Source organism: Trichogramma pretiosum, unplaced genomic scaffold (genome assembly GCF_000599845.2).
Source record: "Trichogramma pretiosum strain Unisexual culture from Peru unplaced genomic scaffold, Tpre_2.0 scaffold46, whole genome shotgun sequence".
In the NCBI taxonomy this organism is placed as follows: Eukaryota; Metazoa; Arthropoda; class Insecta; order Hymenoptera; family Trichogrammatidae; genus Trichogramma; species Trichogramma pretiosum.
This window is the reverse complement of record NW_019641609.1, coordinates 806507-823161: the sequence shown is the minus strand read 5'-3', so window position 1 is coordinate 823161 and position 16655 is coordinate 806507. Positions and strand designations below refer to the sequence as shown.

The window sequence follows — 16655 nt, the reverse complement described above, 5'->3', positions numbered from 1 at the left end:
CTGCTTCAAGACGCTAGCTATGTCAAAAGGCACAAAGCTTTTTGTGAGGGAGCATTATGCTTAAAATGTAATGCAGAAATTATAAGTGAAAATCGGTAAAGTATAAATATCTGTGCTTTGACTTATACGCTTCTTTTTACTATGTCACTTGCATATTTACAGATTTAAAGGTGCTCGCCATCTAGTGTTGAAAGCTTAAAGTAGTATTACTGTACTTAAAGTGGCTGAAAAAATTGTCATTTTGTGATTTTATAAATCAGGCTTATTTTTGAACATAATGGTAGTAGAAAAATAGTCAAAAACAAGCCAATTAAGAGTAATGTATTTTAAAACATTTTAAATGATAATTTTTTCTTTGTTTAGCTATTATTAATGGTGAGTATCTACTTTAGCTTCTCTATCGGAATGTTCAAAATTGGATCTTACTAAACAGAACGACAAAGCAGGTCAATATTCCAAAACTCGCGATCGAACACTAATTGGCGAAAAAAAGTGTGCTCTTGGTAAACGTTATGATGTAATTATTTTTACTCTGCATTTTTTTCTCGAGCACGAAAGGCGAAAAGGAAAATCGCAATAATTAAAATGCACAACTCATATGCTAAAACATTGTGTCTTTATTTATAACTCGGTGTGAAAGCTCCACACCGCATTTCGTGCTCAAATGCACTCGTCATCGTTTTATACATGAATAAAAAAAAAAAGAGTTTCCAAATTTAATTAGTCATAATTGAATGCACAGAGCTACTCGAATTTCTCGGTAAAAGAAAGAAAGAAAGAATACAACAAAAAAAAGAAGCGAGCATAACAATTAGAGAGGGAGAGAAAGAGATTTTCTTCTGTGTTCGTACAATGGGCAAAGAGCAGATTTTCTTGTGGCGTATACACTCGCGCTGCACTGTCGCGTGCTTTTGAAGCGCCTCCCTGCCGCCTACGCGTACGACAATTCTATACACCGATATGTAATTTCAGCGCGGCGTTGTTCCAGCAGCAGCAGCTCGTATCAATGTCAAAACTGTAATAAAATAAAATATCAAATTCAGCCGCGGGCTGATCTAGATGTTTCGCTCTCTTGTGCCTATATGATAAAAGTCTCGGGCGCATCGATTGGCGATTTAGCACCGTACATTACAGAGCCTCTTCCCTAGTCAAACGACTTTCCCTCGTCGTTAAGGTTTTTTCCTCTTTATTTTTTTTATCATCGATCGACTCGCGCGCGCGTATTTAAGAAGGCAACAAAAAAATGATCATCGTATAACGATTAGAAAATCTCGATTCATTTTGAATGAAAGAATAAAAAAAAAACTCAAGTGCATATTAGCGCTCGGAATTAGCATATAGTTGCGCAGGAGTAGGTCGTCGTTTCTCTCCGGATGCAGAACGTGTGCAGCGCAGTGCTGTGTCTCTGCGTCGTCGCCGCCGCCGCCGCAGCCGCAGCCGATGCGACGTTTTATGCGCGTGCCTATGTGTATACAATTGTTTTGCTCGATGCGTACATACATACGCCGCTATAGAAGTACAAAAACAAACATAACAACACAATCGTATACACACACATACACGCATCACGGAATTACTAATGATTAAGAGAGTGAAATTGTCTCTCTCTCGACTGTGCGTTATGAAAATGTCGTGCGCGTGTGGGTTTTCCAGGCAATAATATTTTGCTACTATAAAATTCAACGAATGCAGAATTTTTATCGTTGGATTAATAGTCTAGTTGGTATTTGTCCGCCTGTTGGCAGCGGTAGCAGAATCTCTCGCTGTACGTAAATGTATTGCCAATTGGTTGACTTTCTCTTTCGCGTGACGCGCGCTTAGGGAAAGATACCAGTGCGCTCCGGACCGTCGCCGTTGCGATCGTAACGCAATTGTTAATACCTATGTCATATTGCACATTATACATGTAACACCTTGGAAAGTCCCGCATCGGATGAATCGGCCAACGTCGACGACGACGACGACGACCGAGTATAACGCGTGCGCACACGTCGGAGCTGCGGCAGAGGTGTTGCACAATTTTTGCGCTTCGCCTTTAAGTGCGCACACTTTGGATGCAGCAGCTCCTGCACGCCAACGATTGACGTCAGAGACAGCGCAGCCCACAGCGAGCTGCACGGCTCGCGCGCATGTATACGTGTATAGGAGGTACGCCGCGTGCGCTTTCACACGGATCTCCGCGCGGAGCCAACTGCACCGTGATGCACATTCTGCACTGTAAAGCGCTCGACTCGCGTTTCATTAACGGGATGGATCTCTGCTGCTGCTGCTGCTGCTGCTGCTGCTGCCGTTGCCGCTGCGCAAGAGAGCATATCGCAAACGACGAGCGAGAGAGAAAGATAGGACCATAAAATAACGATCGCGCATCAGGTGCTGCTTCCGATCGATGGATCGTGGATATGTGTTCTTGTTATACCGGAAGGCGCGATCGATTCGTTGAGAGGAAAAATGTAAACTGCAAATTCCTCTGGCCGTTTGCGTTCATATGCGCGCGCTGTAAAAGTCAATCGAGGCGAGTCTCGAAAAAATCTTAATATTGACACGCGATAAGCTTTCAGCGGATTTATGTGAGAAATTCTAAACAAATTATCGGCTAAATTAGAGGCTGAGATCGCGATTGAATTTTTTGTCTTTGGACACGCGTAATACACGGTTATGATTTTTCATTGAGGTCTCGAAAACAAGGGAAAATGCTTTAAATGCGGATATTTTGATAAGTATTCATTTTTTACAGCTGTTTTGATGTTCCCGCAAGTATCGATACTTACTCAATGTTTGATATTGCCGAAATGGTTGATTGGAGTACTTGGTGAAAAGTGAATAGATAAATGGAATGTTTTTAAATCAAGTTCAAATATAAGTTTAAAGTGATATATTGAAGAAAAACATCTTGGCTTTGAATTTATTTTACTACAATTTTAGTGGCTTTGAATTTTAGTTTACGTACAAAGGATGAAAAAAATTGTTCTCAGTTTTGACTATATTAATATTTATGCCAAAAGTTTTTAAACAAAATCTTACTCATGTAAGTACACATTTATTTTATCCACATGTAACAGAAGTAATCTCATTTTTTTTAATTTTTGCCTATGATTTGAAATGTATTCATAAAAGTTTTTGGAATGACCTAGTGATCTGAGCTACATGGATTTGGTAAAATTATGTACCGAATTCATATGAGTTTTTAAGGTACATTTATGTCCAAATGTCTTCTGACAAATCTCACATTCAAAGAGTTTGCTACGATCATGTACTGTATTTACGTGAGTTTTGAGGTGTGGTTTTTGTCCAAATGATTTGCTACAAATTTCACATTCAAATAGTCTCATGTACTGTATTTGTGTGAACTGTGAGGTGACTTTTCAGCCCAAATGATGTGTGACAAATTTTACATTGGAATGGTTTACTCCGATTATGTACTGTACTAATATGAGTTTTAAGATGTCCTTTTCGACCGAAAGATTTGTGGCAAATTTCACATTCAAAGGGTTTATTACGATTATGTACTCTGTTTATGTGTCTTTTAAAGTGATGTTTTAATCCAAATAATGTTTGACAAATCTCACACTCGAAGGGCTTATTATAATTATGAACTGAATTTATGTGAGATTTGAGAGTACTTTTTTGCCGAAATGATTTGTGACAAATTTCACACTCGAAGGGTCTGTTACGATCATGTACTGCGTTCGCGTGATGTTTGAGGTGATTTTTATATCCAAATGATTTGCTACAAATTTCATATTCAAAGGGCTTGCTGTGATCATGTACTGTATTTTTTTGAACTGTGAGGTGACGTTTTAGTCCAAATGACTTGTGACAAATCTCGCATTCAAAACATTTTATACGATCATGGACTGCATTTAAGTGTCTATTGAGATCCTTTTTTAGTCCAAATGATTTGCTACAAATTTCACATTCGAAGGGTTTGCTTCCATTATGTACTGCACTTATGTGTTTACTGAGGTGACTTTTGTATCCAAATGATATATGACAGCTATCACACTCGAAGGGTTTGCTCTGATCATGTACTGTATTTCTGTGTCTGTTGAGCGTTTGTTTTTCTCCAAATGTTTGGTGACAAATCTTATATTCGATGGGTTTTTTGGGATTATGTACTGCAATTATATGCCTTTTGAGATCTGTCTTGAATCCAAATGATTTAAGACAAATGCCACATTTGAAGTTATCATAATTGAATCCTTTTTTTGATAAGAATTATTAAACTTTTTTGATTCATGTAACCCATCGAATATTTGTTTTCTTCTTTTACAATAGGTTGAAAATATTGATACTCAGATTTCGAAATTGGTTTCAATGGTAACAGAAGTTCAGGTTTAACATTCTTACATTCAAAATCAATGAATATTTTTTCATCTAATCTTTTCTGTAGCACCATAGCCTCATTCTCGTGTTTCACCTAAAATGAATATTGTGGATTCTTTTTCATAATCGACCAACAAAATATGATTCACTTGATTGAACTCACCGATGATTCATGAAATGGTGATATTTCAGCTTTGCAAGTGTCTACCGAATTGAAAAAGTTAACGTCATCTGCCACCATCAAAGTATCACTCGGCTCTTTTTTCACTCTGAAAAATTATAAAGTTTAATGAGGGATCGCTCAGAAAATAAAAAATGCATTATAACACACAAATAATTATACCTAATCATATCGTCGACGTTTTCCATCATTTCGTCGTTTTTGTTATTTTTTATTTAATTATACAAGCATTGGCAAATTTTGAGACGGAAGTCGCGATGTAAGTTTTTGACATCACAAAATAACTGAATCAGTCCGCGATCGAGTTCTTTTGTCTAATTCTATGAAAAGAGATTTCAGTTGTTTGACGGCGTTGGAATGCTATTAGAAAGTCGTTGCGCCAATACATAGATAAGGAGCTTCCTTTAAAAATTACAATTAATCCTACATTTATGTCGAATTATTCATGGTATAGAAGTTTTTGTTGCGCTAGACGTTTATACAACAGAGCAGAAAAATTAACATCTAATAATGCACTAGCTTACTTGGCATTTGGTGATGGGCCAATAATATGCATGGGTGTATGTGTGCATACAATAACAGTGCAAATAAGTTAGTAAAAATCCCTATGTTAACGGTGATATTTTATCTATCTTCAGAAATGCGAAGAAAGCAATTGCAAACATTGGTAGGATTGATCAAAATTTTAAGAGAATATTATAGTTAAAAAAAATATCTATTATAAAAATGAAGCGAGCAAGCGAGCTATTTTTATATTCACTCTGGTAAAAATGCTCAATATCAATAACGCTCTCACAATCAAAAAATGGTCATTTGTAATATTTTAAATTATATTACTAAAAATTGGATTGTATTTACCGATTTGCCTGGTAAAATTTTATTGCAAATAATAAGAGCACTGTAAATAACCCAAAAATGACTATACTTGATTTAACTGTTTTAAAAATATTGACTAGTTTCGAAACGCTTTGAATATAGTGGCCTCACTTTAAGCTTCCACCACTAGATGGCGAGTACCTTTGTCTGTACAACTGCGAGTGGCAAAGTCAAAATAATTGTATAAGTTTTTTTTCGCCAAGCTCAAGCAAGTCAGCGAGAAATTTACCACCACCAAGAAGAAGAAATCGACAAATTGAAGGAGTAAAATAAGAAGGTGAAGGTGGCCAAGCTAACCAAGCTGAATTACCAGGGCACTACCCTGCACGAGGTCATGATGAAGTCCAGCCAAAATGGCAACGATTGAAGACGATCAAGCTGTCGAGTTTTTCTTTCCAGACTCTCTTTTTGAAGAGTGCGATGGATTGGAGAAAGAAGAAGAAGTGGATCTAAATAAACAGCAACAACATGTCTGTGATATTTGTGATACAGAATTCTCGCAAAAATCGGCCTTAAAAAGGTACAGAGAAACTATACACAATGGCGTCTTGAGCGCCGGTTGTGATAAGTGCCACAAACTGCTTTGAGACGCTAGCTGTGTTAAAAGGCACAAAGCAACCGTACACGACAGACTTCGACCATTTGCATGTGCTTTTTGTGAAGCATCATTTGGCTTAAAATGTAATGCAGAAATTATAAGTGAAAATCGGTAAATTATAAATATTTGTGCTTTGACTTATAGAATTCTTTTAACTTTGTTATTTGCAGATTTACAGATTTAAAGGGGCTCGCTATCTAGTGTTGAAAGCTAAAAGTAGTATTATAATACTTAAAGTGGCTGAAAAAATTGTCATTTTGTGATTATATTGGAGCAATTCCACTCCGTCTGGTACATCTCGTCCGAGAAGTTCAACGAGAAGTTCAGGTACACCGCTGATGTCATCAGGGGCCGCATCGTGGCGTATCTGCTCAAGAAGCGAGTAAATCACGAGGTGCATAGTTTCTCATCGATGGTCACTTCATGGTTGTAAATAAGAAGATGATCGCCGCTCGCATTCGTTATTGTAAATAGTAGAAATAGATGAATGATAACTTTGTCGCTGATTTTGAGACTCTTGCCAGCAATAAATGGTATATCGAGCTAATATAATTTTTCAACGATCTATACAATTATTTACATATCTTATATATACGTATTTATTGTAAATAAAGGCAAAAAGGATGATCTTGAAAGAGGCACGAGTTAAATTCAAGATTATTCTTTTTCTTTCACCCCTTTAGCAGCGATGAAAAAGCATATTGCAACAATGTAATGATGTGTATACTATTTTCTGTGTTTTAGTTTCATTATCAAAGCAAGTTATTGCATTTATGATGACTTCAGATAGTCTGCGATTAAAATTGGGTCAAATTGTTGGCGATTTGACTTTTTATAAATAAGTATATTGAATGGACATGAACGTACCGATGGTAATTAAAATTTTAGATAATTAATATGTAAAAATAAAAAATAATTTTAAAGATTCGGACAACGAACGAAAACATATTTTTTATTGAAACGTATCATATTTTGGTCAAATATTAAAAAAACACATCAACACAATAGAAAATAAAAAAGTTTAATCGTCCTTTACATTTTACACTATCTGGAGAAAATTTTTGCATTCAAGCGATAACATTGGGGAAACTCATGCGCTTTCGATAGCCCACATCATCCCGCATACAACATAAAAAGGCTTATAACCACGCGCGGTAATATAGATTTCTTAGCACCTAGACTCATAAATTTATAAATATCCACATTCATTTTCCACGCACACGCCCAGTCGAGTCGACGACGTAATTGTTGTTTACTCTGTATACGATGGTCTTTTTTTCCGTCATTTTCAAGGAATATAAAGGAGAAAATGATTGCGATTGTGTCGCGAGCAACAAAGTAGATCAAGTCGCTACTGTATACAGACATACACCTTACTTATATTCCGATACGAAGCGAGATATGAATGTGTTATACACCCATATACACAGTTCAGCAAAGCACACATACACACGTACATACGTATATCGGCTTTTATATTTCGCCCGTTTCATTCCCACGCGAGCTCGTAAGTATAAAAGTCTATTTGAGCGATTTTTATATGTGCACACACACTCACATACACATGGACTTTCTTTTGTGTACTGTGGGTATACTGTACGACAACGAGGTGTACATATACTTTATGACTCGCGCGAGCGCAAAGTGAAAGAAGCCCGGTGGTTTTTTTTTCGTACCCTCCCATTCCCGCAACGAGCTGGAAAATATATAATATATCTGATTCATAAATAGCGCGAATCGCTCAATTTAACGAAAAAAACAGAAGAGAGAAAAAAGCACACACGCTTCACTTTCCAATATCGTGTACGCAATAATCAGTTGATAATTAGAAAACCACAGCGCGCGGCTGGCTGTACAAGTGATCGGGCCCCCGTGTGGTGGCGACGGCGCACATGTCTCGACACCGGTATATATAATGGGCTTTTTGTGTAAAAAGAAAAAAGAAAAACAAAAAAAAAATATCTATAACGAGCAGGCAACGTCGAAAATGCGTATTATGCAGTGTTTAAAGAACCGCAAGTCGTACATTCGTGTGTGTGCGTACATTCCTTTTTCCTCGCAGCAGACCGGGTATAAGACGCGCGCCCTACTTATTCCGCGCGCGCGCTTTTTTGAAGTTCACCGCACCCACGAAAATTATACGTACGCGCGCTACACCCGCTGCACTGCTCTCGCGGGCAGCAACTCGAATCTCTGCAGCTACTTCAAAGGCCGGGGCCAATTGTAACTTGCAGTGCTGTGCTCCATAGGACGTGTGCGTGGAGATCGTCATTATAATATACCCAGAGAGCCGCGCAAGATTGTATACCGATCTCCGTGGCGAGTTGACAATGAAGAGATCCGTATAGCCTAGCACGTACGCGTGGAGGTATAGAGGCGATCATTTTTGGGCCGTGTCATAAAGTCATAGCTGCGATCGTCTCTCGCGGGCCTCGCTATCGATCAGCGCCTCGCTCCGAAAGCGAAACAATCCTCACCTATAAATTCAAATGCTCGATACATAATACCCGACGTGCGAGCGAATCTTCCTTATACCTTCTATATGCGTATTGCTTTCTCCCATTACAAAAGTCTCGGCGCGCGCGCACATCTTGCACACATTGTCCTGGAGGCGATTAATCATTATACGTGCTTGTATACAACGCGAGACGTGTGGCATATCGCAAAGAAGAGACGACATCGGGATGTGCGAATCTTTATATATAGACGTTTTTTTCTTAGCGCATATATAATGAGAATTAATATTATTAGATGCACGCCGCGTGATACTTATGGGATCACGAGCGATGCGAGAATGACAAATTGTATGCAAATCATCGGGAGATAGATCGTTTGTCAACGTGTTACTTTACTATACGTGCGCGTGCGACATTCCATTTAATTTACTGCTTTATTATTGTGTTGCGCCTTTAATCGAAAAATCGTCGCGCTTCGGTCTCGATCCGCTTATAATATTATTGTAATTTTGGCTTCGATTCGGGCGCGATGAGAGGCCGCACGAAAAATCTTCGAACTTTCACCGGGGTGATGAAATAATCGGTTCGATCGATCGATTGTGCTCGACTCAGCCGGAATATTCGTAAAGATACCCGAATTCTCGCGATCCGACAGAGAGATATGAGCGCGGATTTTTCAACAAATTTTCCTTGGCTACTTTGCGATCGCGTGAATCACAATAGGCTGCTCAACGCGTGGATCTCTCTCTCTGAACGATCCTCGCACGTTTTAGGGCCTTCGTACCAAGAAAGTCCCAATTTGATCTCAAATAATAAAAAAATTCACTTTCCAAATCCTTGACCCAGATTCGGCTAACTAAAAATTTCTGCGCGCGCAATAAAAGCCCACAATCCGCGCTGCGCGTTCCACGCGTGCGTCACGTCGTAAAAAAAATGAAATAAAATAAAATAAATAATAAAAATAATAAAAACGGCGCACGAATCCTTAGATACACATTTTACTACTATCTGCTGCGAGCGCGCTGTAACAAACCCGAGAATCTCGACGACTGCTCGGTGAGAGAGAGAGAGAGAGAAACGGAAAAAAGTGAAACGCGCGCGTTTCAATAGGCACGTATCGCGTTTTCGCATGCAATATACATATAAAATAAAAAAATAAAATAAAACTTGCAAAGCACGCGCAGACGTCAAAGACCTTTGTGTCCGTTAGCTGCTGTACATATATAAGTGTAAGTGGGTATATGGCCGCGCGTATACGCGAATGACTCACCACCATTAGCTTTATGCCAGGCAGCAACATCCGTCGCGAAAGCGAAAGGGTAGGGAAAGCCTTTCGCTTTCGCTCGACTTAACAATAATATGCATGATATACCCACTCGTGTATAGCTGCGAGAGCCCGAAAAAAAAAGAAGAAGAGGAAGAAGTAAAAAAAAAAATGACTCTGGCCGCGCGCAATGACGCACGAGCTGGACAATTGTTACGCAAAGTGCACTTCTCGTTGCATGCCCGGCTGAGAGCTTCAGGAAGAGATACATGTACGAGCGCATCTCGTTATGATCTTATAGGGTGCGCTCGTAATCGAAGATGACGTTGTACGAGCTCCTTTTTGCTTATATTCAGATCGACGTCTTAGATTTTCCTCACTTACTAAAGCAGCACTAGTAATATAGCCTCGAGCACTGCTGCTCGTGTTTGCTCGCGCTTGATTTAATTGTATGTACACGAATATACTTTGTATATGCACGCGTTATCTATGGACTCGCGCCCGAGCTTAATTGAACCGGTTCACGAGATAGCGGCAGCAGCAGAGTGCACAATTTGTAATCCTTACCGGACACTGTATTTTCCTTACAATTTTATTCCACACCTATACAGAGAGAGACTTTAAAGCGACGATAGAGATTTCAAACAATTGCAGCTAAGAGACGATCGAGGAGGCAGAGTTGATTTCATTAGCTGCGATAACTGCCGCGCGCCGTTTGTCGAGAAGACGATAGAACAAAGTATCGTTGCCAAAGTATAATAATGACAGGCTTTGTATATAATGGGGAGCGACGACGACGACGACGCGCATCATCGCTTCGTCAAGTAATTGGCGATCCTAGTCAAAGAAAGTCTCGACGTGCTCTTGGCTTTTCTCACTCTTCTTCGTCGTCTTCTTCTTTCTCGCTGCACCGGAGCTGTATACAATAGAGCCGAGCGTCAATAAGGCGTGATAATAGACTCTCTGCCTCGGTGATCACAGCGTTTGTGTACCTCGCGCGCCTGTTATATAGAGGTGTGAGATAAAAAAAAGTAAAAGAAAAGAAAAAAACAGAAGCAGCTACACTTGTAAGGCAGCTTTGGTAATCCATTGATTAAGCACTACGTGTTCGTGTGTGTTTATGTGCGATATTAGATATCCCGATAGAAGATCTTAGTGTGTCAGTGTGCCTGGATATATGCTAATCGCGCGAGCGAGCTCGTGCGCGTCTGAGCTTATGTAGCATAGCACGCCGCCGAGGGTCCGCGTTTCAGCTCCGCGCGCGATCGTATCCGGTTTTTGAGTGCCGCGTGCGTAAATGTACGAGTACTTACTACTGGCCACACGAGTTTAGGCGAAAAATATATCGGTCAATCGATGCACATCCGTTTTTCACCCGCCAAACGAGAGAAATATTTGCTCGCGTCGATCGACTTATATTATTGTCTCACTTGTATACGCGAGCGTATATATACACCTATATAGTATGTAACGGTAAATGCAGGTGCAGGAACGACACGTACTTGTCTCTCTCTCTCTCTCTCTCATTCACTCGTTCGCATCTCGTTTGAATCCTAAACAGCTCTCTTGGATCGGCGCTGCTGCTGCTTCATTCTCGAGCGACTCGTCGTCGTTCGCATGCGAGCGAGCAATTTAAATCGTTGTCGTTGTCGTCCTCGTCTAGTCTCGACTGATTGCGATTGGGAACAGGTGGGATTTTTTGGGGAATGGACTTTTTAGAAAGTTTTCGCTCAGTCGAGCCTATTATATTATGTACATCGTCGTCGACGAAGCTGAGAGAGAGACAGTAATGATGATGTTACTGTGTCAATTGAGCGCGCCACACACAAACAACGCAAACATACGTGCAAATACCATAGTGCTTTAAAGTTTTAAATTCGACTGTGATTTTTCTCGAAACGACTTTTTAATCGATACGATTTTTAATAACTCATTCCTTCGTTTTATTTTTTTTTAAACTTTTTTTGCTTCTTTCAAATTTCAATTATCCATGCTCGATTCGACGATAAAGATAGAGAAAAAAAATAACCCATCGAACGCTTATAAAAGTTCGAGTAGTAGCAGGCAAACATGCAACTCATCACAATCCCGCTCGGGAGTAAGCCAGCATCAGCGGCAGCAGTCCTCATTATCCCATCCCGCGTCTATTAAAAAGGAAAAACGACCCATCATCAAGTACAAACAGTCGTAGCTTGCAAAATTTCTCTCTCTCTCTCTCTCTCTCTCTCTCTCTCTCTCTCTCTCTCTCTCTCTTTCCCCAAGTTATACATATAGACAATGTAGAATCATTTGAATATAACGAAGAAACCCTTTTTAAGCCTTTACTGCTGCTACGAGCTAAAAAAATCGCGTCTAGTCTCGAGGGCTCCCCTCCCCCCGCACCCCACCTTCTCGCATCTACTAATTAAGTCGAAGAACTGGAGCGAACAACGAGTAGCGTATATACACGCGGCGAGAAACAGACATTTCCATTTCTATCTCATCGTCGTTTGCTGCTGCTGCTGCCGCTGTTGTTATTGTTATATTTTGTTTTTCTTTTTCATCGCTCGTTGTTATGATGTTTCTGAACATTTTGCGCGATTTATATAGACGTTTCTTATCTAGCGCCGCGGGACGCGTATATATAATTTTGCACGTGGCTTGTTCGAGACTCTGTACGTCAAACAATCAGATGGCTTACTTTAGCCTGAAGAGAGGAGTCAACTTTTTTAATTGTCACTCATTGAGGAACTTGACGCTATGTATATACACCGATTTTTTTCTCAAGAGATTGCAATCGAGGCAGAGACGCGATGCTGCGGCGTTATAGGTTGAAACAAAAAAAAAAAAAAGTAAGTTGAGAGTCAACGAACGTGAATTGCGATCTTCGATATCAATCATGTCTCTCCATGCAAATGAGGCATGAAAACATCTGCGAAATTGAGAGACAAACTCTTTGCGCGCGCGAGCACGCACCGTTTAGCTTTTATATACTACATTGACCTGAAAATGTACACAAGGAGCTCGCGAAGCCGAGCAGCTGCTCGGCTCAAAACTTATTATGTGCTTGAATTCTTGTACATAGTATTTTTCGCTGCTGCCACGCGAGATGAATATTTGCGAATAGGCAGAGAAAGACTTTCTCTCCGCAAGACTTGTGCGTATTATAGGTCCTTTGAAAAATCTCGACTATTTTTTTTTCTTCTTTTTTTTGTTTTCTCGAAAAACTCCGCGAGGAAGAATCATCATCCGGCACTTGCTCTCGAGTGTATATACGTGTGTAGTGCGAAAAAATATGCCTACCTGCCTGCCTGTGCGCGCGATCTGACACAGAAAATAGTCGTGCGTGTAAATATACAAATTAAAAGCGTGCGCGCAAAAAAAGATTTCAATCAAGACATTTCCGGCTCGATCCGTGTTATTTTCTAATTCGAATGTATAGAAAGTGGTATTTCTCTCTCTTTCTGTGCTCGAGTTTATATACGTCTGCATGTTTATCATTTTTTTTGTTATAATTAAACAATTAGTAATAAACTTTTTTTTATTATTCATCGTTCAGAAAAAAAATATAACACTCACACTTGTAAACACGCCCGATTCACACAACGGTCCAATGCAAATCATGGGCGATCGCGAAAGTCGTGTGTCACCCACGCGCGAGCTCACTTTCTCTCGCCGTATGCGACGCGATAGCCGCACCACGAGGAGGTGATTCTCCCGTTCCGTCATTTTTTTTGCATTGTATAAAATGTATCATTGTTGTAACCAGTCGTCGTCGTCGTCGTCGTCGTCGTCGTCGTGCGGGTAAGAGTTATTTTTTCACGCTCGCTCGATTCGAACTCGTCGTACGAGAAAGAGAGTGACGAATTTCTCGTGCGCCTGCATCGCGTGTATAGTAGTATGCTGATCGCGACCCTCGATGTCCTCGTCGTCGACGACGACGATCTTTATTATTAACTGGAAGAAAGAGAGAAATTTTCGATCGATGCTCGCTGACGCAAATCGGTATAGAAATTGGCCGCTCGTGAGCGTCTATTTATTGGGTCATACCGATCAGTGCTATATAGTATACCTAACTAATATTATACATGCCTGTGAAGATTTGTCACGTTTTTTTCACGTATAGAAAACAAAACTTGGTAATCCGTCGGTCGCGCATCTCGTTACAATGCTTACTCAATTTTCGATATGATGAAATCCTAACAATAATTTACATCTGGTATACTCGGTACACATATTGTACGCGAGTAACAACAACAAAAACAACAACCACAACAACAACAACAACAATTTGGGTCATCTCCATCGCGCGCGCTAAAAAATCCCGCCGCCATGTACGTCAAAATATTTACTTTCATCGCATCAATATTCGATTCATCATAGAACGAAATAACGCGCGTTATGGTGCAGTGCCGCGCACAAAAATTAATAGACTTTCATCGTGCGCAGAGCAGTGCAGCTCTCGCGCGCAAGCCTACGTACATATATGCATATATATTAATATCATAAGGAAGCACTTAAAACGGCGTATCCGCCGCACCGAGATCGATTTGTCCGAGATAGGCGCGTTAATATGCCTCGCTTGCGTACATGAGTTATTTCTAAGGTCCTCCTCGGGAGCGTTGACGTGAGGCATGTATTCACTTTCACCCTGCAGTGTGCTGCGCACTGCACACCTCGAAGCTATATAATATAATATACATATTACACTCGTTTCACGCCCTTTTTTGCTAACTATATATACTATGGCTGCACGCGAGGATCGATCGAGCACAGTCATCGGTCATTACGTAAAATCGTTTTTGTTCTGCGCTGCTCGTTGTTGTTGTTGTTATTGCTGTTGTTGCTGTTTTTGTTGTTCCATCAAAATTTTCCTTTCGATACGCTGGCAAAAAACTTTCCTGCCTCCGTGTGCACCTGCGCGCACACTTTAACTCGTGGTTTCACTCCCATGAACAAAGGAAAATTTCATCTCCTTTTCTCTATTAGCTGGACGGCAGCGGCGGCTTTTATCACTCTGCGCTCATCCGCGAGGTAGTAGCAGTAGGCACATTACGTCTCTATATATTGTGCGCCGTGCGCGCGCTTACAACACTAAAACGCATCTGCGCAGAAAAAAGAAAATAATAAAAAAACTCTCCTCGATGTTCTAAAAATATAAAGCTGCGTTGCTGTATATCGCGCACCTACGAATAGGAGTTCGGCCTAAATAGCAATTAGGCGAGTCATCGTTATTATGCGCGCGCGCGGGCAAAATTAACGCGGTGAAAGGGGGAATGAAATACACACACACACAGGCACACTCATACACGAGTAAGTGTATCGCACGAAATGTGGCGAGAGTAAGTATATTACACATTCGATCGATATCCTCGCACGGCTCTCGGCGAGTCGAGAGATGATCTTTTTGGGATATCTTTTCTCTCTCACTCTCTTGTCTAAACCGGCCTATATGTGCGCTCTAGCTCGCGAGCTCGCGTATTAACCTCGATGCGTGTGCACTGATAAGCTTAACTCTGTAGTCCTATAGCTGCTGTGCGTGTGTGTGTGTGTTTTGCACTGACCAGGGACCTGGTGGCCGGTCGATTAGAGTCTGATTTATGTACTCGAGGCAATCCGAGAGCAGCAAGCAGCTGCAGTGGTGATTACGAAATTAATTAGAAGGGGATGTGTCGATCGATTATACGTACCGATTAGAGATTACGATATCTCAATTCGCGAATTCAAACGCACGCGTATAGAGGCGAACTGCTGAGCGCCTGAAAATGTTCTCCATTAAAAGAAAGCCAATTGTAATTCAAGAAGAAGAAAAAAGTGACGTCCGCAAGTCGTAAGGATATACATACATACATACTTTCGAGGATGGAAAAAAGAACACAAGTGTGTGCAACTGCAACGCGTAAAGGCACACACATGCACGCGATGAGCGCGTATACAGCTAGACATTATACAGTCGCACCGTATAATAATGCTATATACTACAACACGTATAGCACCATAAGAGGTATATATACATTTTAAAAGGCCTATGAAATTTAATTAAACGTCATGTTGTAAAATCACCCCACTTTGACAAGATAACAGCGCGGTGCGCGGTACTACTATATAGTAGCTTAACAGTGGCAGCAGCAGCAGCCATCGTGTCCAGGCCGTTTCTTTATTTACTATATATATATAGAGAGAGAGAGGATACGCGCGCATGAAGCACTTCGATATAATAATAAACCGCACCTTTTAACTGCGCGCGAAAAAAGCCTCGGCGCACACACACACAACTCAATTAACCCGTTAACGCAATTTTCGTATATAACAACTTCTTTTTTTTTTGTTTTCGTTGTTGCTGTCGGGCATGGACAATTATTCGAGAAAATGTCCAATACACCGAACTCGAAGGTTTGACAAGCTCGATGGTCTTGTGCGTCGCATGTGTGCGATGTTTGCAACGAGGAAAAAAAGTAGCAACAACAAAAAAATGGCAGAAAGAAAAAAAAGTCGCCTGCGCGAAACTGGAAGCCGAGTCGTCTCGCTTCTGAAAATTTCTAGGACAAATGCTCGTAGCTAGGCTGGCAAGCTGCTGCTGCTGCTTCTTCTATACATACTGCTCATGTGCTATATGATGCATGTGCAGTGTATGTAGGTATATATACGGCTCGTCACTGTCATTTGAGAAAAATCGAGCACCAGCTACATACAGATATACACACATGATACAACGTGCGCTCGAGCTCGATCGGCAGAAAATTGCCCGGTATACCCGTGCTATCCTATGGCATTATAAATGCATATACGTGCACGTGCCCCTGTTTTGTGCTCCGCGCTGCAGAGCGAAAATCGCCGATTAAAATCCATTTCCCGAAGAGCAGCAGCAGCACAACAATGAATGGAGCGTACTACAATACACGATTAGATCGAGCGCCCGCTAATAATAATACTAGTCGCGAGCGAGAGCCACCGTGACACGTGTTGATGAATAGCGAA

The 16655-nt window shown here is 40.7% G+C and overlaps 1 protein-coding gene across 1 annotated transcript; it reads right to left on the bottom strand.

Annotated features, from left to right (window-relative positions):
- Positions 1-3884: 3884 nt before the first annotated feature.
- On the bottom strand, positions 3885-4695 carry LOC106654492 (zinc finger protein 84-like). Its single transcript, XM_014374411.1, has 5 exons — positions 4667-4695; positions 4487-4592; positions 4225-4417; positions 3960-4139; positions 3885-3901 (listed from the first exon to the last, which is right to left on the bottom strand). Exons 1-5 carry the CDS (start codon positions 4693-4695, stop codon positions 3885-3887), a joined length of 525 nt encoding a protein of 174 aa, XP_014229897.1.
- Positions 4696-16655: the final 11960 nt, after the last annotated feature.

Excerpts from the sequence above, each read along its gene's own strand:
- LOC106654492 (XM_014374411.1), bottom strand. The coding sequence starts at position 4,695 with ATGATGGAAAACGTCGACGATATGATTAG. Across the intron at positions 4,593-4,666 it reads AACGTCGACGATATGATTAG|AGTGAAAAAAGAGCCGAGTG; the intron begins GTATAATTATTT and ends ATAATTTTTCAG. Across the intron at positions 4,418-4,486 it reads CACCATTTCATGAATCATCG|GTGAAACACGAGAATGAGGC; the intron begins GTGAGTTCAATC and ends TATTCATTTTAG.